Source organism: Cavenderia fasciculata (genome assembly GCF_000203815.1).
Source record: "Cavenderia fasciculata unplaced genomic scaffold Scf_Dfasci-G-p-12c09.r1-3, whole genome shotgun sequence".
Taxonomy (NCBI): domain Eukaryota; phylum Evosea; class Eumycetozoa; order Acytosteliales; family Cavenderiaceae; genus Cavenderia; species Cavenderia fasciculata.
This window is the reverse complement of record NW_004457736.1, coordinates 1,353,146-1,374,551: the sequence shown is the minus strand read 5'-3', so window position 1 is coordinate 1,374,551 and position 21,406 is coordinate 1,353,146. Positions and strand designations below refer to the sequence as shown.

Genomic DNA, 21,406 nt, shown 5'->3' with positions numbered 1-21,406 from the left:
CGTTATTATTATTATTATTATTATTATAATTTAATTATTATTTGTTTGTTTGTTATTATTTGTTATTATTATTTAATTATTATTTGTTATTTAATTTGAATATTCTTCTAGAAACACTTTCTATGTACGATGGATGGACCACATTCATCGTATTCATCTCTAGAGATCCACATTTGTTGGAAAGTGGAGAGTGATGCTAGGATGGAACCACCAATCCAGACAGAGTATTTACGTTCTGGTGGAGCAACGACTTTAACTTTCATTGTACTTGGTGCAAGTGCGAATATTTCCTTGTGCATTCTATCGGCCATTCCTGGGAACATTGTCGATCCACCACTGAGTACGATATTGTTGTAAAGCTCACGTCTAATGTCAATGTCACACTTCATGATCGAGTTGTAGGTGATTTCGTGGATACCGTCAGACTCCATACCAAGGAATGATGGACGGAACAGTGCCTCTGGACAACGGAATCGTTCATTGCCAATCGTGATGACTTGTCCATCGGGTAGTTCATACGACTTTTCCAGCTGCGAAGAGTTGGCAGCTACTTGCATTTCAACGTCAAAGTCTTGAGCGACATAGGCCAACTTTTCTTTAATGTCACGAACAATTTCACGTTCGGCGGTTGTGGTAAATGAGTATCCACGTTCAGTGAGGATCTTTGTCATGTAATCGGTAAGGTCACGACCTGCAAGATCAAGACGTAGAATAGCGTGTGGTAAAGAATACCCTTCGTAGATGGGTACAGTGTGAGAGACACCATCACCACAATCGAGTACAATACCAGTAGTACGACCCGATGCATACAATGATAGTACTGCTTGAATCGATACGTACATTGCCGGGGTATTGAATGTTTCAAACATGATTTGAGTCATCTTTTCACGATTTGCCTTTGGATTGAGTGGTGGTTCGGTTAACAATACTGGATGTTCTTCAGGAGCAACACGTAATTCATTGTAGAATGTATGATGCCATATCTTTTCCATATCATCCCAATTGGTTACAATACCATGTTCAATTGGATATTTCATTGTAAGAATTCCTCTACAAATTAAATAATTAAATAATTTAATAAATAAATAAATAAATAAATAAATATTAATATAAATATTTTTTGATGACCAGAATATTATGTGTCACATTATTCATACCTCTTTGATTGAGCTTCATCACCAATAAATGAATCCTTTTGGCCCATGCCAACCATAACTGAAGAGTATCTTGGTCTACCGACAACACTCGGGAATACAGCACGTGGAGCATCATCACCTGCAAACCCAGCTTTGCACATACCAGATCCATTGTCAATTACTAGTGCTTGAATTTCTTCCATTATTATTTTTTAAAATTATTATTATTATTACCTTTAAAATATATATATATAAATATTTGTTTGTTTGTTTGTTTGTTTGTTTGATAATAATGGTTGATATTCAAACCTCTTTTATAGGTTTTCTTTCGTCTTGTAATTTCCATCATTATGTCATATGATTTTTTTTTCGAGTCTTGTTCAACGAATTTACCACCAATTATTTACCATACTACCTACACTAGACCAGCAAGTATGATTATAATATAATAATAATAATAATACCTTCTAATGAATGATTGAAATTTAATGTAGAAGTCGGTTTGTTACTTGATTCTTCATCCATCTGTCAAACCTATCCACCTAGCTCTGCCTTTTGAGTGCATGTTGTCTTTAAATTGATCACGGTGTGATTACATAGTACAGGGTGGTTGATGACACAAGTCACTAACAGTTCTTTATCATCATTTTTGATAATGAATGAATGATCAATTGTTCTATATAAAACAAAGGTTGACCTAATCATGTACGTTATGACCTATTGTTATTTCTATCTATCTCTTTTAATTATCTGCAGAGAAAAGAAAAAGAAAAAAAAATTTTGTGGTACTCAATAAAGTGAGAGACAAAATTAGTCATAAAAAAGTTTAGAAGTATTCTTTGTAGGTATATATATATAATTATTAAATAATAAAACTATGTTATTTATTAATCATAGGTGTTGTTTGTTGAAATCGTTTGGTATCCTTTTTCAACCCAAAATCAGATTCTCTTTTCTCATGGCAGGATCGTCAAGTCTCTCTGTGATAAGGATGGGTAGTTCGTAGAATTCATTTGGGACTCTGACCTCAATCTCCAATAGTGGTGCAAAGACCATCGAGAAATATGGGTAATGGGTAGTTTGTTTATTTGGCCTAATGATTTCTAGTCAAATTGAAGAATCGCCATCAATCATTGACCATATAAACAAACTACCCACTTGGCACATTCATTCATTGACCTGACCAACACACGCAAAACAGTGGGTACATACTTACCACACACACACCAACCATAACCATTAATGCAACCAAACCATTCTACAAAAAATATGTTTGTTGTGAAATTGCATCATGTGATCACAAATGCAATGTTTACCATCATCATCATTTCATATTCATAAAACATATTTACATTTGATTTATATATTTATTTATTTATATGGATTTAGATACACCAATTATAATTGACAATGGATCGGGATGGTGCAAATTGGGTTCGTCTCAAGATGGTTGTCCTCAACATATCATTCCATCTTGTTAGGGTTCTGCTGGCAATATAGGCCTGGATGCATTATATAAATCGTATGTAAATTAACCTAGAGTTAAGAGAGAGAGGTAATTATAAATACTAATATATTTTTTTTAGAGATACTCTTAGATACCCAATACAACATGGATTAATTGTAAATATTGATGATTTGGAAAAATTCAGACAATATTGTTTCAAAGATTTAATGTGTATTGAACCATCTCAACATCCAATCCTTTTGACAGAGTCACCTGACAATTCAAAGGTTGGTCGTGAAAAAGAGGCTGAAATGATGTTTGAGAAATTTAAATGTCCCCAACTGTCATTTGCTCAACAGTCTACTTTATCACTTTACGCAGCTGGTATTCTTACGGAACCGTAGTGGATATAGGTGAGAGTGTTACTCATATAGTCCCAATCAACGAGGGTAAAGACATACCAAAAGCAAGCACTAGATTGGATTTTGGAGGTGATCATCTGACTAGATACCTTTTAGAGTTGCTCAAACAAGATGGTCTTTCTTTAAATGTATCTAGTCGTGATCGTCAAATCGTTAGAGATATCAAAGAGAAACTTGTCTATGTGTCTCTCACTACTGACAAAGATAAAGACACACAATCATATGAACTACCCGATGGACAATTGGTAAATATCAGTCATCAATTATTATCCAATTGTGGTGAAGCTCTATTCAATCCTCAATTGATGGGTCGCCCAGACACTAGTTTTCAAGTTGGTATTCGTGATTCAATTAAAAAGGTATGTTTGATAACAAAAATGTATACATATATCATACTTACGCAACAAACATTTAACATTTATTTATTTAGTGTGACAAAGATATACAAAGTGAGATATCAAAAGTTGTATTTTGTGGAGCAACAACAATGATGAAAGGATTTGAAGAAAGAGTAAAGAAAGAGTTTGTGGGTGGACCATCCAATTCAAACATACAAATATTCTGTCTTGAAAACCGTCAACATTTGGCATGGGATGGAGGTTGCCAGATTGCAGAGTCATCATTGTAAGTTTAAAACAAGCAACAAAAAATTAATTATCTTATTTATTTATTAACCTTTTATTATTATTTAAAGAGCTGACCAACTTTGGATCAATAAAAGTGAATATGATGATCAAGGAGCAAGAGTAATTACAAGAAAATATTAATAAAACAACCAACAATAATCCCTTGGTTGTTTTAATATAGGTGGGATTTGAGGGATAGAGACGATTTAAGCCAACCTAATTAATCCACGTCATGATCGACTTTTTCAGGAGGGATTGATGTCAACCGATTTAGTCCAAGTCATTTATTCTCAACTTTCATAGGACTCGGCGTCATTCTCGCAGGCCACGTCACGCTCGACTTTCTCGGGTGTCTAATTTTTTCCGAGTTTACCGAAATTTCATCAGATCTTTGCCTTTTTTTTCGTGTTTAACTGGTTCGGTTGGGCGGGAAATTTAGAGAGTTTCTGATCTGATTGTAAATATCTCTCTCATTGCTTGTTTCATGGAAATTAAAAAATCTAGTTTAAATTTATTTATTTTAGAGGAGTAGAGTAAAACACAAGAAATACAGTATCTTTATAAGCACATCAGCTGAAACCCAATTCAATCATCAAATAGATTTAATTTAATTTAAACCAAACAAACAAACAAATAATATAAAATGTGCAAATACTCAGCTGGTTGTGGTACCTCCGATTCCAAGTCTTGCAAGTCATGCGGTCATAAGTTATGCAAGGGATGCTCAAGGTATGTTTAAACAAAAAGAAATGAAAACAAAAAGTAGTAGCAGGATGAAAGAGGAACAAGTGATTCAAAAACGGCAAGAAGAAAAAGAAGTAGAAGAAGAAGAAGGAAGGCAAGAAGATATGAATCAAGGATAGGAAAGGAAAGGAAATGAAATGAACAAGAAGAAATTCAAACAAGATCAAAATTGTCAAGAATCAAATCAGTCAAATGTTAATCAAATCAAATTCAATCAATCTGATCTAGATCCCTTTCTACTGGCCAAAGTCCACCATCTGGCAACAGCGCTCAGTGCCCATCGTGCCGTTCAAACTACTAAGGGATAAGAAACTCCGCGCAGTGTCCTCGTGTCGTTCAAACTACTAAGGGATAAGAAAATTTCTATAAAACTATAAAAAAAAAAAACTGGACCTTTCCATAATCAATAAATAACCATTTGTCCTGAACTTGTACAATCAATTAACAAATACTGTGGCCACAGGATCCTTCTTACATACAGAGACTATTATAATATATTTGGATTATTATTATTATTTCCAAAATCCCAGTCACATGATTATATTATTATTATTATTGTCATGGTTTAAACTAAAGAACACCATCAGGCTTTCCCAAATCATATTATCAATATTTATATTCAGACACATGCGAACGTAACGTGTATCAATCCTTTCTTCTTTTGTGTTATGTAAAATATCTTTTAGTGTTTTGTTATTCACGAAAATCTGGTTGTTGGTGTCGGGTCATTGAAATGATCGACAATTGTTCAATTGTTCAAGATAGCGAAGAGATAGTATAGATAATGTCAAACATAATGATGATGACATCAATGTCTAGATTGGTCTGCACTACATCTATGAACACCACTGTCAGTGGTGTTAGTAGTAGTAGACATGGTTTGGTGATTGGAGCATTGATCGTCAACGACTATTTCCAAAGTAGTAACAGATCTAGATCACAGTTTAGTTATTATTCTTCAACTAGCACGAGTACTTCTTCATCTTCATCAACTACACAACAATCATTACAATCACCAATCAACAATCATGGTGGCAATCAAAAGATTAGAGAGCAGCCAGCGATCAACCAATCTACAACTACTTCTTCTACTACATCTATGACCAAGGAACAAGAAATAAGAAACAAGATAGCTGAAGAGAAAAAGATGATACTTGACAAGTTGGACAGGACCAAGAACAAAAAAGACGACAACAACGATAAAGATCAAGATGAAAAGAGCATCAAGAAAAAGAAAGATAAAGATGACAAGAATGATAAAGACAATGGTAAAGAAGAAGAAGAAGAAGAATCATTTATTGACAAGATGAAAAAGATGTCTTATGAATTGGGACAACAAACCAAGACTGGTATTGTATCATACTATCAAAATTGGAGATATATTCAAGAGGTAATCAAACCAAAACAAAATGCTGGTATGGCTCTCCTCAGAAAAGATATCATTCATTTAAAAACATTTAGTATGTATCATATCATATAGTATATCTAATTATTAAATAATTGAATGTTATTAATGTTATTAATTAATTGATTGATTGATGATTGTATTTAGAAATTGATTCATTGTATTGGATACCATTGGGAGTATATTTACTCATTCCATTCTCAACCTTTGGATTACCAATCTATATTAAGTATTTGTCTGCTATACTCCCATCAACATTCTCAACAAGACAAATGATTGTTAAAAGAAAACTATCCAATCAAAAACACAGAACCAAATTAGCAAAGAAATTATTTAAAAGTTTAACTGATAAATATAGTAAGAATCAACAAAATCAACATAATAATAACAATAATAATAGTAATAGTAATAATACACCAGATCAACAATCAGAACAACTTCAACAAAATAATAATAATAATAATACTACTACTACTACAAATCAAGAAGATGAAAGAATTATAATTAGAATTCAAGATTTGAATAGATCACATTTAGTATTATTATCAAGATGTATTGGTATTAAATGGGCAATATTTATGAGTCCAAGTCAATTACAACAAAAATTAAAGGATTGGGAAAAGGAAGTGATTCAAGACAACCGATTAATTCTTCGTGAAGGCATACAAAAATTGTCTATCGAAGATCTACAAGATATATCGTATCAGAGAGGTATCCATTTCAAAAACAAGACATACGATCAATTACTTTTCATTCTCTCCAAATCCCTCTCCATATCTGCTTCACCACCTTCACACTCCTCTTATTGTTTCTCTGTCATTTCAAGTTTAATTCAAGATGATCATATTGAAACTGATGATGATTAAAACCTATAACTATAAACTAATCAATCATGATTTAAATTAATAAATAATCTTTATTTCGCTTAAACCAAAATTGAAAAAAGATTATAATCATTGTGTCATCATTTCGTTGTAAGTGTCAGGTGAATCACAATGATCAATCAACGATCGTTGTGTCAAAGGAGATAAAAATAATAATAATAATAATAGTAATGGAAACGTGATGATGATGTCAGGTTATTATTAGTATTATTATTCTACACACTATATCTATCTAATAATAGTTGGTTGGTTTGTTGGTTGATAGATTATTAATATTAGGAACATAAATAAAGATGGAAGAGATAAAGAATCATGATGATGATAATAATGGTAAAGATAAAGTAGAGGAATCATTTTTTACAAAGATGAAAAGACTGTCATATGAATTGGGACAACAAACCAAAGCTGGTATTGTATCCTATTATAGAAATTGGAGATATATTCAAGATGTAATCAAACCAAAAAGAAATGCTGGTATTACCCTCCCTAGAAAAGATATCATTCATTTGAAAACATTTAGTATGTATTTGTATTGTATATATGTACAAAGAAACAATTGAAAGAGTTATTAATGTTATGATTTTCTTTCTTTTTTAGAAACCGATTCATTGTATTGGATACCATTGGGATTATATTCATTCATTCCATTCTCAGCTTTTGGATTACCAATCTATGTTAAATATCTGTCTTCTATACTTCCATCAACATTCTCTACCAGACAAATGATTGTTGATAGAATGTTAACTACTCAAAAATATAGAGTTAAATTGGCAAAGATATTACTTGGATTATTTTCAAGACAACAACAAGATGAAATAATGAATGGAATTAGAATACAAGATTTAAATAGAACACAATTAATATTATTATCAAGATGTATTGGTATTAAATGTATAGAATTGAAGAGTACAAAACAATTAAAACAAAAATTAAAGGATTGGGAAAAGGAAATCATAAAAGACAACCAATTAATTATAGGTGAAGGAATTGACAAACTATCAATTGAAGAGCTACAAGATATATCGTATCATAGAGGTATCCATTTTAAAAACAAATCATATAATCAATTAATTGATATTCTCTCCAATTCCCTCTCTTCCACCACTCCACCTTTACATTCCACGAGCTCTTCTTATTGTTTCTCTATCATTTCTAATTTAATTGATGAATAAATCATAAATCATAATTATTATTATCCATTGATACCATTGTTGTTCGTTGTTTGTTGTTGTTATTGGTTGCGGAGGGATGGGGGATTTATTTACAAAATAATCTCTCGATCTATATCTATATCTATCTATCTATATCTACTTTACTCTTGATCACTTTCATTGTTATTGTCTTCCTTTTCATTTTCATGACCATTTTCAGTATCGTTGTCGTCGTCTTGGTCTGTGCCAGCGATATCCATTTTAGCCACCTTTCTATATTCCTTTGTTTTAGTCTTTGGACATTGCATTTGATTCCAACTAACTGGAATCATAGTTGCTCCAACAACACTTTGTGCAAATACAACTCCCAATTCATTCTTTGCAGTTGATAAATAATATGATCTTGAATCACCCAATGAAATCTAAATAGAGAGATAGATAGATAAACAAAAAGATTAGAGAGGAAAGTAGATCAAACTTGATTTACTGTAATTTACATACAACTTCAGCAGATACAATATCACCAGGTCTAAATGATTTATAAATCTCTACTTTATCAATTTCTGTAGCTCTAACATCTTGAACACGAATGACACCATTAAAAGTCTCCTTTAGCGCTTTAGTTCCAACACAAAGAATAGCACAACTTGCCAAACGAGGATTGATTCTCAATACTTGTACTGTTACTACATTACCAATCTCTGGTACTATTCCTGGTTCTTTTTCTTTTAATACTACTATATAATCTCTCTAATCAAATTCAAATTTGAAGATAAGATTGATGTGTCAATTTAATAATTCTTCTTCTTGTCTTTTTTTTAGTATACACATACTTTGTCTTCTGAAGTACTATTATTATATTCTGATGGTATACTACTACTACTACCACTACTACTTGTAGTAGTAGTTTCATTATTATTATCTGTATTTATATTTCTTTTGATAGTGTGAGAGAAACCCAATACTGAGGAGTATATCGACCCTTTGTGTACATAGGTACCCTCCGAAGATATGTATTCTGTATCTTTACATAGTTTTTGACCTGGTGTTACTATTGTATTCATTGTTGTTAATGTATATGTATGTATATGTATATATGTGCGAATGATGATCTATCACTATGCTATGATCTATGGAGTATGTTTGAATGAATGTGTCGCTCGGTTTTTTACAACACACATATTTTATTATTTTTTGTAGTTTGTACTTTGGAGAATATATTTTGTTAAACAAAGTCAATGAAATTGAAATGTAAAGTGGATTATATATATATAAATTATATTCATGGATGGATGGATGGTTCAATTTCAAATGAAACTTGAAGGTTATAAATAAAAGAGAGGATTAAATTTAAATTTCAAATTTATTTGTTTGTTTGTTAAATTAAATAATATTAATAATTAAATCAAGATGACTTGTTGTGGAAATAAGAACGGATTAAATGTAGTATTGTGTCATGGAGCATGGTTGGATGCATCAAGTTCATGGGGTAAGATTATGCCAATGTTAAAGGAAGCTGGATTCAATTTCTATGGTATGCAATTTACCAATATTAGTTTGGCCGAAGATGCAAAGTTGTTGGTTAATCTTATTGAAAAGTTGGATGGTCCAGTACTGTTGGTTGGTCACAGTTATGGTGGTAGTATCATTACCGAAGCTGCTTACTCGTGTCCCAAGGTCAGAGGATTGGTGTACATGGCAGCACTTGCACCAGACAATGACGAGACTGTCAATGGTCTACTCGCCAAGTTCCCATCAAAGGGTATTCCAGCTAGCATTGATAACAATGGCTACCTCTGTATGCCATGCAACCAATTCTCTGAATACATGTGTCAAGATGGAGGTGAACAAGAAAAGTTGATCCTAGACGCCTGTCAGAAACCATTCCTAGCACGTTGTTTCGACGACATGCAACCTCACTGTGCCTGGAAGAATATGCCAACGTGGTATCAAATTTCAGAAAATGATAGAGTCGTTCCTCCAGAACTTCAAAAGTTCTTTGCCAAGCGTATGAATGCCAAAGTCTTGTCACTTCCAGCCAGTCATGTCGCAGGTATGGCTCATTTCAAACAAGTCGGTCAATTCATCATTGAAGCTGGTCACTCTGTCATTTCAAATAAACCACAACAATAAACTAAACTCTCTAAAAACATCTTGATTGATTGATTAATCAGTCATTTCAATCAAGAGATGATGAGATAGATAGAATAGATATATATATTTGTTATTTGTTATTTGTTATTTGTTATTTGTTATTTGTTATTTGTTATTTGTATGCACATACTAGTATATAGGTCCTGGGGAGAGAGCAAGCCAGTTTGAGTGCACATTCGTAATTCGTTCGTTTGAGTGAAATTTAATTTTTTTTAATTTAATTTTTTTTCATTCCAGGGTGCGGTGATCATCCCTCTCTCAGCTGAGCCAACTCGTTTTTTTTCAAAGCACTATATACATAGTTTGTTTCAAAATAATTATTTATTAATAATACATAATATATATATATATATATATATAATATATAGAGGTAGAAGATGAATTACATTTCAACAAAGATTTTCTCACCATCCACTTTAAGATTGACCTCTCAATTTGTTGTTGTAAGTAAAGAGAAATATAAAAATAGATAAAAGATAAAGATAGAGATAACTAATATGATTCTTCTTCTTCTTCTTCTTCTTCTTCTTTATATTTGATTTACTCTTTTTTTTTGTTTTGTAGAGATCAAATCAATATGGATACCTTTCAACAATGACAAGTAGTCGTAACAATATTGTTAATAGTATTTCATCACAACCAATTTTAATTTCAAGCAACAAGAGATTTATGACAACTGAAAGCAAACCAGCTGCTGAAGAATCGACCAAGACTGAAGAAAAGAAAGAATTAACATTGGAAGAACAAATTAAAGATTTAAAGACTCAATTGGAGGACAAGCACTCTCAATTGTTATATATTGCTGCCGATCGTGAAAATGTTCGTAAGCTCGGCAAGGAAGAGACAGACAAGGCCAAAAAGTTTGGTATCCAATCGTTTGCAAAGGATTTGGTCGAAGTTGTCGATCAACTCGAAATGGCCTTGGCCCAATTCAACGAAGCCCAATTAAAAGAAAATGCAGACCTCAAGTCACTCCACGAAGGTGTTCAAATGACCGAAAAAATATTCCTCAAGATCATGGGCAACAATGGTCTCGAAAGATTCGATCCACTCGGTGAAAAATTCGATTACAACCTCCACAATGCCATCTTTGAAATCAACGATCCAACCAAGGAAAACGGAACCGTAGGTCATGTCGTAAAGAATGGTTACAAATTAAATAATCGTTTGGTTAGAGCTGCTCAAGTTGGTGTTGTTAAATCAAAACCACAATAAAAGTAAAAAGTAAAAAGTAATAATAAATATATATTTCCAACCTAGTGTAGGAGAGGAACTTTATTTAATTATTTAATTTCAAATCTAAACATAGAGTAATAATATCTATTTATTTATTTATATTTATTATTTATTTAATTTTCTTTTCTATTTGGAAATTGATTAAATAAATGTACTATTTCAAGTCTATTTCGTGTATTGGCAATGGTAAGGGATCGGGTTGAATACATTTCATTTCTATGGTGCAAGATGAAATGAATGATTTCGGTGTGTCCCAAGAGGACGGCACCTTCAATTGCATGGGCAGATGCTTGAATATTGGGGTAATATTCGTGTAGGAAGTGTAGTGATTCTAATGACCCTGATTCGATGGTATAGACATATGCTGATTTAGAGCATCCCTCAGTTCGATTAGCTTGTAAGAATCTAGCTACATCTAGTCCCTTGCCACCGCGTATTGATACTGCATTATCGAGAGCTTGTTTAGTGCACCCTTCACTACGGTTAAAATGTAACCACTTTACCATTTCCAAATGTCCTCCTGAAGCGGCTCGATCCATAGCAGTAGCTGTGAACCCATTATGATGTATTTCTTTATCTTTTTGATGATAATATTTAATAGTATCTAATAGACCATGACCAGCTGCATAGTTGATACATTCCGGTGTAATTTGTTCCGATCTAATTTCTACCAGAAATTGTATAATCTCTAAATTACGACATGACATTGCTTTACCGAGTAATCCTGGTGTTGTATGCTTTAAAACACCTCTTGAATAAAAGTATTTTATAACATTTATATTTCCATAATTAGCAGCCCATGTGATTACATCGGGATGAATATGATCATATACATTATTGTCTCCTCCTCCTCCTCCTCTATACTCTTCCAATAATTGAACCAATTCAAGTGAACTAATACCAGCAGCTCTTATTAAACATCGGTCAGTTGGTTTTTCAGTACGGTTTAAAAGTAGCCATCTAACAATATCAATGTGACCATTTTGACATGCCAATTCTAATGCTTGGGGTGTGCATCCCTCTGTCCTATTCACGTGTAACCATTTAACCACCTCTAATCTATCATTCTCAGCGGCCTTGTCCATAGCATCAGTTGTGCACCCTATGTATATGTAGCCATTTAAGCACTTCTAATCTATCATTCTCAGCTGCCCAGTCCATTGCATTGGTCGTACACCCCACATTAGAATGTTTATCAAGATATTCTATTACATCTAAATTCCCATTCATTGATGCTCTAGAGAGGAACAAAAAATATTTAAATAAATAAATAATAATTCTTTTAGATATATAATATAATTGTATCTAATAATATTGTACAGTTACGTACCTGTCCATTGCACTCTTTGAACATTCTTTATACCCAATTTCAAATAGATATTTAATAGTTTCAATGTGGCCGGCTGTGGCAGCATCGTTGACAGCGTATACACTACACCCTTCACTACGATTTAAATATAAGAATTGGATGATATTTATGTTTCCATAACATGCAGCTATATCCATTGCCAAAGATGTACAGGTGTTACCAGTATTATGTAAAAAAGTGATCAACTCTAAATTATCTCTTCTTTCACATGCGTTATCAAATGCTTGTTTTGTTACTCTTATTATCCTTCCTCCTCCTTTTCCTTCTTTGTTATTATTGTTGTTGTCTTTTAAATGACGATCATTTATGTATTGTAATATATCTAATCTATTATTCTTTACTATTACATCAAAATGTTGTGTATTTAGATGATCTTTAAGTTCTTTAAAACCATCATCATCATCATCTTCACTACCACCACCTTCATACCATAGATGAGAGAGTAATTTGTCCAAAGTGTAAACTGTAGCATTTGTATGTTGCATATAACATATAATTGCCTTGAATCGTAATGTAGTATCAATACTATTGATTGTTGCAGCATTTATATAGTGTTTGATAAAGTCCCAAGGCATGCCATACCTAGAGATCATTCCAATCAGACCAAATACCTCGACCAATCTTTTCCCATTTATTGCACCTTTATATCCTCCTAGTTTGGATAATTGCTCAACTTGAATGAATATCTTTCTTCTTATCGTCAGAATAGACAATATATCTTTGATTGTTATCATATTTTCCATATATATTTAATTTAAGAATGAAGTAAGTGATGCCAAGGAAAAAAAAAAAGTAAATTAAAAAATAGAAAAGTGGGAGATATTTAAATATTGATGCATGCTCTTTCTATTCGGGTATTCCATCAACACTCAAGGGTAAGTTCTTTTTTAAAAAAGCAAAAATCATTTAAACCTTATGTCTAATTATCTTTTTTTTTCTATTAATCATTTAGGTGATATTTTTAGTGGTACAACATATATTTTATCAGGATAGCCACTATCTTTAAAGAGAATATAATCATAAACCATATAATTATATTTAATTATAAAAACATTTATTTATTTAGTTATTTAATTATTTAATTATTTAATTATTTTTCCATGACAGAAACATATTGACCAGTTTTCATTTGAAGGATATTTAAATCATTTCTAACAACTTGAAGAGTAGTTGAACTATTACCTAAAAGGAATTCAAAACCTGGTACGACAAATACTGAATTGTAATCTTGGTCCAATTTGACAATCATAGTGTCGGTGACCTGCTTGGTATCGGTACCTGCATAATTCTTTTTACCAAATAAAAGTGCGCAACCTTGACAGTTGATACCATAGTTTAGAGTGATATTGTTTGAATCGAGTGTGACATTGTTTTGGAAGAGAACTACTTCGCCATTGATCGATGCTGTCAATATGTATTGACCTGATGTTGTGTATCCTGGAATATAACATTCAACATATCTATTATAACTTTGACATGACGCACTAATATCGGTTGAATCCAATCTAACATAATCAATTTCATAATTTGATGATCCTAATCCATATCCTTCCATCTTGAATAATCCACCACCAAGTTTGAGTGTCGATACACTTGTAACATATGGTTTACCATAGTTAAACGTTGCACTTGCTAATAATTGTTGCTGTTCTATTTGTAGGTTGACTGGTGGTTCTTTGAATGGTGGGATGACTGCTTGTACCCTGTTATTGTCAAATGATTCAACTTGTACCATTTGACCGTTGAATGATGCAATTGGTTTGAGTGTATGATCGTAATCATCAAATCCTTGTCCATCAATTTCAACCAATTCATTTGGATCTTGTCCAGTAACAGATGTAATATTCGGACCTTTGAACGATAGATTATTGACAAGACAACTATCAATATTAAATTTAGTTGATTTCATAATAGTGGGGTCAAGATTTGAGATAACAATGTGAACACATTTGTTATTACCAACTGATGGTGGAGTGATACAGTAGAGTGTCGTGTGACTGACTGAAGTGACTCTACAATTACGACTATTTTCAATCAATACTTGAATGTTGGCAACACTATTTCCAAAGTTGGTTCCAGTGATTGTGAGCATTTGACCACCTGAACTAATCAAATTAGTGTTTGGTGTGATGGTCGATAGAGTGGGTGCAAGGTAATTGAATTGTGGTGATCGTAGTTGGGATGGAGATATTTGACTGGTATTGGCTCTAACTTCTAGATTATAGAATGATGTAGACGATGGTGGAATGGTACAACTTATTTGAGTATCACTAATCACTGTCTTTGAGAGACACTCACTCTTTCCAATAAAGATAGTTGTATTACTGTCAAAGTTCATTCCACTAACTGTCATTACTTGTCCACCATTGGTTGTTGATGATGCGACTGTTGTAGCAGTAACAATAGGACCAGCTTGTTTACATAGCGTTGTCATGGTAGCTGGAATACTATTGGTTGCATACATTTTAATATCACATATTAAACCATCGAGAGTACCAACCAACATACCTCCAATATCTGCGGTAATAAGACCACCATATCCAAATGGTTTGGGAAGGTTGTATACTTTGAGTGCACCATATTCCATGATTGAGTCTTGTGATGCTGTCAAGATAACATTATCCAAAAAGAATGTAATGGCAGTGATTGATTGTGGACTACACATTTCAATGATACCTTTTGATTCATTTCTTCCATAACACAAGTCAATCTCGAGATCATAAATATCACGAGCCACTTCATCGATAAATTGAATTTCTTGATTCTTTCTTTGAGTTGATGGAACTGCGACCAATACTCTAATAGCTTGATTCAAATTTGTAAAGGTTGACCATCTATTCATTGCATCCAATAGTTTTGATGTTGATTGTACGTTACTAATCAATTGAAGTAATTGTTCCTTTTTGAATGTAAGTTGACTAAATTTGAATAATTGTTCGATTGGTGATGGATATGATGCTGAATAATCTGTATTGTCATTAATAACTATGTCATTGACCAATACACGACTACTGTCAAGTTGTACGTTTGATTCTTGTTGAGTATTTGATTCGGTATTGTAAAGATTATTATATAATTCATATTCTACAAGTGGAGAATCAAATATGTCAACTGATCTGCTGCTACTGCTGACAATTGGCATTTTAGTTGGAGTTGGTGTAATGATCATTAGAGCTGGGTCTTCCATCAAATAGTTGTTGATTAATATAGTACGATAGTTTGCAGATTTGTAAACAAGTGGATCCAATACACGTTGATAAATATCAGTCAATGATAACAACTTGTCGTCAGTGGTATACTCAGACAAGATTTCCAACAATTTCATCCAAGTTACCTGAACAGTCTTTGGATTTCTTGGAGTTACACTATCTTTAATTCTATATGTATTTGAAAGGAAATCCCAAGTTGCAGATACATGTTTAATTACAATATTCGTTGTATCACCACTATAGTAATAATAATAAATAAATTAAAGTTAATAAAATATTTTCAAAAATAAAATATATTATTATTTTTGTTGTCTACATACATTGGTTGTTCAGTAATATTAAATGATGGCATTAATGAAGAGAAACAAGTATCGATGATATCATTATCGGGAGTTGATTCAATTTCATTTCTAATGAATTTGGCCATTGCTATTAATATACCATTTGCCCAATTCATATCATCGTTTGCAAATGTATAGAGTGTTTTGGTTTTATCTTTGGATAGACTATATGTGTGATTGAGAAGCATGAGATAGTAGAGTTCATCAGCACAATGATCTATTGTCTTTTTGGTGATATAGGTTCCATCAAACGTTGCTGGTTTGGTTGCAGTTGCATCAATAACATAATTGAATAATAGTTTTGATGATACATGTTGTTTGAATAGTGATGAAACTTTAATGGTCTTAAAGTCATCGACTACTTTGATGTCAAATGTTTGAGTTAGTTGAGTTTCTTCATTCATCACTCCATAACTCTTTGGGAACCCTGGAAGCACAGCACTGAAGGGAAGTAGTGTTTGTTTGGCATTGGTGTGGTCACAGAATTTAGGGTCACTGGCGACACTGACGAAACAAATAGATCCAACATTCTTGTCATAGGCAGAGTAATGAGCAGAGAATGTTTGAGCTGCGACATACGTACTAATGTCTGGGTCAGTGGTGGCAGTTACCAAATGATCAGGAGTGATTGCCAAAGTTGATACATTGTCTAGAGAGGTACGAATAAAAGAGTAGGTTCCTACCCAATCATCACCCAATAATCTTGTTGCTTCAGTGGCAACACCAAATTCTCTTGGTAGTTTAGAGGTGTAGGTATTTGTCGCTGGAACATCTTTAATCTCGATATAGACATCACCCTTCCAATTTCCACGTTCAATTTTGATTGGTTGCTTCTGCCATGCCGAATAGATGATGCCAACGGTCTCTGGGTTTTCATTGCCTACTCTAGCACCTTGATAATATTTCTTGACCATTCTATTGAATTGATAAGACAATGATGGATTTTGGAAACATAAACTACCTCCACCGCGAATACCTTGATGTCCATGTCGATTACTAAATAATAAAAAATAAGATTAATAAAATATAATATTGTTTTGTTTTGTTTTGTTTTGTTTTGTTTTGTTTTGTTTTGTTTTGTTTTGTTTTGTTTTGTTTTAACACATACCTATCACCAACACACATAATATTTTGAGTAATATCTTTCATTTTAATTGGATCAGTAGTTGGATAAATGGAAAATGCCATTTTAGCATGATCATTACTATTTCCTTTGATAGGATAACTTGGTTTAACTCTGGGAGAAGCAGTGCCATGGATGGAATTGGGGAGTTCCATGACGGCAGAGTTCTTGACCATGTCGGTGGAAGGGTAGATGGTTTGACCCTTGTAAAAGATTTCAGAAAACATTCTGTGATCATAAGTGGTGGCTACGATACCCCACAGATCGAATCCGTCAAAATGACCTCCTGGATTCAATACAATACCATCGGGAGTGTCAATTGGATTAAATGAAGTAGTAGGATTCATAGATGTTTTCTCAAAAAATCTTGAACTCATTCCTCCAATGTCAAAAGCTGATGGAGTCCAATAACAATAATCCTTTAAACTAGTTGCATTTATGTTATCTACACAATGCTAAAAAATAATAATAAATAAATTAGTAAACCAAATTTAAATGATAATTATATATTCTATTGTTCAGACGACATACTTGAGCAATTTGTACTTGATTCTTTCTTCCTGAAGGTGCCCAACCTCCCCAAAACTGTAACAAGTCATATAAATTTGGATAGGCAGTGGCAGAGACATCACCGACAAGTGGGAGTTTAGGTGTTGTCAAAAAGTTGTTCATAAGATATCCATTGTTTTTAAGATGGTATTCTGCTACTCTTTCCAATCCTGCTTGTCCTTTAAATTCATAACAAAAGAAATGCTAAATTAAAAAAAAAGAATAAGTAAATAAATAATGTATTCATCAAAATGATTCCTTTTGTTTTTACAAACCTGATTAAAAGTTGGAGCACCAAGGAATTTGGGATCAGTGGTATCTTCGACAAAACTGTATTTGGGTTGTGACGCTGGTTTGTTGGCAAGTGTAGGGAACAATGGATTCGAATGCATTACATGAATTCCTCCTTGATTGAGTTCATCAAATATAAAGAATCCTTTCAAATGTGCAAACTTGTCAGTGCTGATAATGGTAGGATCATTCTTGACACTTCTGGCACCCATTGAACGAGTTGATATTTGGTCGTTGAAAAACATAGAGTATTTGTAATCTTTGTATTGAAGGAATGTGGCTGCTAACCCACTGTCTGCGTCTGCAGCTGTTGGCTTTTGTGACAAGTATGGTTTGTGATTAAATGTGGCATTGGACGAGTCGGCATACATGTAACTAAGAGTTGGACTATTAGCTAGTTTATATGTGAACCACCAGTCTACTGGATCATTGGATTTATCATTTGCATAGAGTGTGCTGCCAACATTAGATCTTGGTGATCCTAGACAACGCAGTCCATGATTATGGAATATAATCTTGTTCTCTGATTGAACTGTTCCTTGAGATACTACAACTGGAACATCACCAACTGGCATTGAACTGGCCAATGAACATGTTAATGACCTTCCATCTGGTTGAGCAGCTACACCTGTACATGCAGTCGTACCAACTTGGACAGTTGAACTAGATTGAAAGTTTGCACCTACAATTGTAATGGTAGCAGTCTTTGATTTTGGTTTACTACTTGGATTGACATAGGTTACAATAGGACCATTATAATTGACTTGGACAGTTGGATGATAACAGTGTAATCTGACACATAGTTGTAAATCATATGGTCCAAAGTTGTAGGTTTCAGGATCATCACCAAGCAGAGTAGATATTCCATTGGCAGTGGCAACAATTGAAGTATCACTAACAACTGTAAATGTACTGACTGCTTTACCACCAATCAATATTCTATCACCTTTTGTTGGATCCATTCCAATAAATGATTGACCTGTAATTGTTAAATCACCACCTGTTGCTCCAAGATTTGATAAACTTGTTACACTTGGTTCTAAAATAAATTAATAAAAAAATAATATTAATAATGAATTATTTCTTTTTCTTTTCTTTTTCTTTTATATATACTAACCATTATATGTAAAGGTAATAGTTGGAGAAGGTGTAACTACAACACCATTAATTGATAGTTGGAAATTAATTGTCTTTTTACCAGTTCCAGGGGTGATAGGTGGCATTTTACATTTGAATTTAGTGTAATCATTGTCGACTACAAACGATAGACCTTCACAGAATACATTCTCAGCAGTGTTGTAGAGACGATAGACATCGATTGGGAACTTTTCAGGTTCGGGTGTTGAGATTGGTTGTTGAATGGTTGGGAAGTTTGAGACTACAAGTACTACATCGGTTGAACTAGCTGTTTGTCCAACACTTGGTGTCATTGATGTTATTTGAGGTTCTATAAATTAAATAAAAGCAAATTAATAAATTATGATTATTATTATTATTATTATTTTAATCAGCGACATACGATTGACAGTAACAGCAATTGTATTGGATGTAACAGTTCTTTCAAATACAGCCAATGAAGTTGATGCAGTTACCAAACCATTCAATGCAACGATAATCTGTGTGTCACTACCAGCTACATTGTCGACCACGAAATCCTTGGTACCAACCACCAATTTATTGACTTTTGCTAAATTGGTTCCAGTTACAGTGACAGTACTATCAATTAATGTTGGGAATGTGGTTGGTGATATCGATGTGATCGCAGGTGCCGCTAGAAAAAACAAATCAAAGAAAGGAAGTTGGTTAATTAAAATTATATCCCGTCGATATTAAAATTTATCTATTTATACATACAGTAATAAGTAAATAATCCAAGACTACGAACAACTCCATTGATGGTAATGGTTATTGGTTTGTCTCCAGCTGCTGACGAGCTTGGCAACAAACATTCAAAGATGACAGTGGCTGTGGATGTGGGTTTTGCAGTGACCAAACAGTTGGTAGTACCTATTGTAACGATTGGCATGGCAAAAATAGGTGTGACTGTAATTTCAATTGGATCACCGCCAATAGTCAACCCCTTGTTTGGTTTTGGAGATGAAATGTCTGGATCTAAAAAAAAACAAAAGAAAAAGAATAGTTTAATTAGTTATATAGTAATATAAATATATAACTCTACTACTTACTAAACATCATTATAATGTTGGGAGAGGTGTATTCATAACTACCAGCTTTGACATAGAATGGTACTAGTCCTTGTCCTCCAACTCCAACGTCTGTAGGGATGGAAGGAGTGTTGAGTGGACAAAGAAGGAATGATACTCCAGTGGCACTAGTTCCAATGGTTGGTGATGCACATTGGTATGGTCCAATCTTTGCAATCATCCCTGTGGTTGCTCCACTCAATAGTTTAAAGTATTGACCTGTGATGGTCACAGTTTGAGGTGTTGAAGCACTGATACCATGAACATTGATATGGATGCTATTGTCTACTTGAATATCAACATAATTGAATTTAATAGATTCGGATTCCTTGAATACCGATACAACAATATCAACCTCTCCACTAACAGTTGATGATGGCACCTTGACTGTCATTACACCAGTTATACGATCTATCTTATCGATTGTAGCAGCTACTCCACCGATGGTCACAGTAACAAGACTGACTTCACTGTCTTGGAATATAAACTTGGTGGTGGGACGCAAGCTGATAATTGGAAGGTCGGTAGTTGGTGATTTTACCAATGCAACTTCTGGTTCAACAGAGGAAATATCAAAATCTAAATAGAAAAGGATCAAAAAATAAATAAAATAAAAGTAATTAGAAATTGTTTTAAAATAATAATAATAATAATAATTCTAATCGACAAGTTGTGTTGTAGTTTACATACCATAATAAATGAATTTTCCGGTGTTTGGTAGATTGGCAGATGGACATTGCCACTGGAATGATTTGTCAATACCTCTTTTACGACTGGCGATGGTTGTTATTTCAGATGGAGTTTCAAAGACATAGGCAACATCAGATCCGGATGGAGTCGAACTGATATACTTAAAGTCTACGGTTGTCAAAGAATTGGTCAATTGGAGGACGGGTGTACTTGTGAACCCATTGCCAAGCAGTGTCACGCTGTTTCCACCTTTTGGGAATGCCGATTCGGGTGTGAGAGATTTAATGGTTTGTGATTCAACTACACATGATAGAATTCCAACTAATACTATTAATAGTAATAGTAGTACTGTTGGACGACGATGATAATGATAGTGTTTCATATTTTATAGACTTTTCATATTATTTATAAAACTAGTGTCAGAT

General features: G+C 33.3%; 11 protein-coding genes across 11 annotated transcripts; 6 read left to right on the top strand and 5 right to left on the bottom strand.

The window, feature by feature from the left end:
- Nucleotides 1-107: 107 nt before the first annotated feature.
- fia (actin domain-containing protein) lies at nucleotides 108-1,339 on the bottom strand (the record flags this gene model as incomplete). Its single annotated transcript, XM_004362098.1, has 2 exons — nucleotides 108-1,050; nucleotides 1,158-1,339. The coding sequence occupies 2 exons, from the start codon at nucleotides 1,337-1,339 to the stop codon at nucleotides 108-110; spliced, it is 1,125 nt and encodes a 374-aa protein (XP_004362155.1).
- Nucleotides 1,340-2,546: 1,207 nt separating this feature from the next.
- Nucleotides 2,547-4,242, top strand: DFA_06453 (Hypothetical protein; the record flags this gene model as incomplete). Its single annotated transcript, XM_004362097.1, has 7 exons — nucleotides 2,547-2,570; nucleotides 2,618-2,658; nucleotides 2,723-2,967; nucleotides 3,018-3,364; nucleotides 3,436-3,629; nucleotides 3,700-3,751; nucleotides 4,156-4,242. The coding sequence occupies 7 exons, from the start codon at nucleotides 2,547-2,549 to the stop codon at nucleotides 4,240-4,242; spliced, it is 990 nt and encodes a 329-aa protein (XP_004362154.1).
- Nucleotides 4,243-4,380: 138 nt separating this feature from the next.
- DFA_06452 (uncharacterized protein) lies at nucleotides 4,381-4,494 on the top strand (the record flags this gene model as incomplete). Its single annotated transcript, XM_004362096.1, has 1 exon — nucleotides 4,381-4,494. One exon carries the CDS (start codon nucleotides 4,381-4,383, stop codon nucleotides 4,492-4,494), a length of 114 nt encoding a protein of 37 aa, XP_004362153.1.
- Nucleotides 4,495-5,159: 665 nt separating this feature from the next.
- On the top strand, nucleotides 5,160-6,646 carry DFA_06451 (uncharacterized protein; the record flags this gene model as incomplete). The annotated part of the gene is made up of 2 exons (XM_004362095.1): nucleotides 5,160-5,835; nucleotides 5,928-6,646. The coding sequence occupies 2 exons, from the start codon at nucleotides 5,160-5,162 to the stop codon at nucleotides 6,644-6,646; spliced, it is 1,395 nt and encodes a 464-aa protein (XP_004362152.1).
- Nucleotides 6,647-6,957: 311 nt separating this feature from the next.
- DFA_06450 (uncharacterized protein) lies at nucleotides 6,958-7,836 on the top strand (the record flags this gene model as incomplete). Its single annotated transcript, XM_004362094.1, has 2 exons — nucleotides 6,958-7,183; nucleotides 7,262-7,836. 2 exons carry the CDS (start codon nucleotides 6,958-6,960, stop codon nucleotides 7,834-7,836), a joined length of 801 nt encoding a protein of 266 aa, XP_004362151.1.
- Nucleotides 7,837-7,976: 140 nt separating this feature from the next.
- DFA_06449 (3'-5' exoribonuclease) lies at nucleotides 7,977-8,879 on the bottom strand (the record flags this gene model as incomplete). Its single annotated transcript, XM_004362093.1, has 3 exons — nucleotides 7,977-8,237; nucleotides 8,317-8,565; nucleotides 8,649-8,879. The coding sequence occupies 3 exons, from the start codon at nucleotides 8,877-8,879 to the stop codon at nucleotides 7,977-7,979; spliced, it is 741 nt and encodes a 246-aa protein (XP_004362150.1).
- A 346-nt stretch (nucleotides 8,880-9,225) lies between these two features.
- DFA_06448 (esterase/lipase/thioesterase domain-containing protein) lies at nucleotides 9,226-9,948 on the top strand (the record flags this gene model as incomplete). The annotated part of the gene is made up of 1 exon (XM_004362092.1): nucleotides 9,226-9,948. One exon carries the CDS (start codon nucleotides 9,226-9,228, stop codon nucleotides 9,946-9,948), a length of 723 nt encoding a protein of 240 aa, XP_004362149.1.
- Nucleotides 9,949-10,346: 398 nt separating this feature from the next.
- On the top strand, nucleotides 10,347-11,184 carry grpE (molecular chaperone; the record flags this gene model as incomplete). Its single annotated transcript, XM_004362091.1, has 2 exons — nucleotides 10,347-10,412; nucleotides 10,534-11,184. The coding sequence occupies 2 exons, from the start codon at nucleotides 10,347-10,349 to the stop codon at nucleotides 11,182-11,184; spliced, it is 717 nt and encodes a 238-aa protein (XP_004362148.1).
- A 134-nt stretch (nucleotides 11,185-11,318) lies between these two features.
- On the bottom strand, nucleotides 11,319-12,290 carry DFA_06446 (uncharacterized protein; the record flags this gene model as incomplete). The annotated part of the gene is made up of 1 exon (XM_004362090.1): nucleotides 11,319-12,290. One exon carries the CDS (start codon nucleotides 12,288-12,290, stop codon nucleotides 11,319-11,321), a length of 972 nt encoding a protein of 323 aa, XP_004362147.1.
- A 220-nt stretch (nucleotides 12,291-12,510) lies between these two features.
- Nucleotides 12,511-13,317, bottom strand: DFA_06445 (uncharacterized protein; the record flags this gene model as incomplete). The annotated part of the gene is made up of 1 exon (XM_004362089.1): nucleotides 12,511-13,317. The coding sequence occupies one exon, from the start codon at nucleotides 13,315-13,317 to the stop codon at nucleotides 12,511-12,513; it is 807 nt and encodes a 268-aa protein (XP_004362146.1).
- Nucleotides 13,318-13,664: 347 nt separating this feature from the next.
- On the bottom strand, nucleotides 13,665-21,363 carry DFA_06444 (uncharacterized protein; the record flags this gene model as incomplete). Its single annotated transcript, XM_004362088.1, has 10 exons — nucleotides 13,665-16,020; nucleotides 16,104-17,120; nucleotides 17,233-17,702; nucleotides 17,779-18,000; nucleotides 18,072-19,126; nucleotides 19,205-19,534; nucleotides 19,607-19,858; nucleotides 19,942-20,199; nucleotides 20,274-20,870; nucleotides 20,982-21,363. 10 exons carry the CDS (start codon nucleotides 21,361-21,363, stop codon nucleotides 13,665-13,667), a joined length of 6,939 nt encoding a protein of 2,312 aa, XP_004362145.1.
- Between the last annotated feature and the right edge of the window lie 43 nt (nucleotides 21,364-21,406).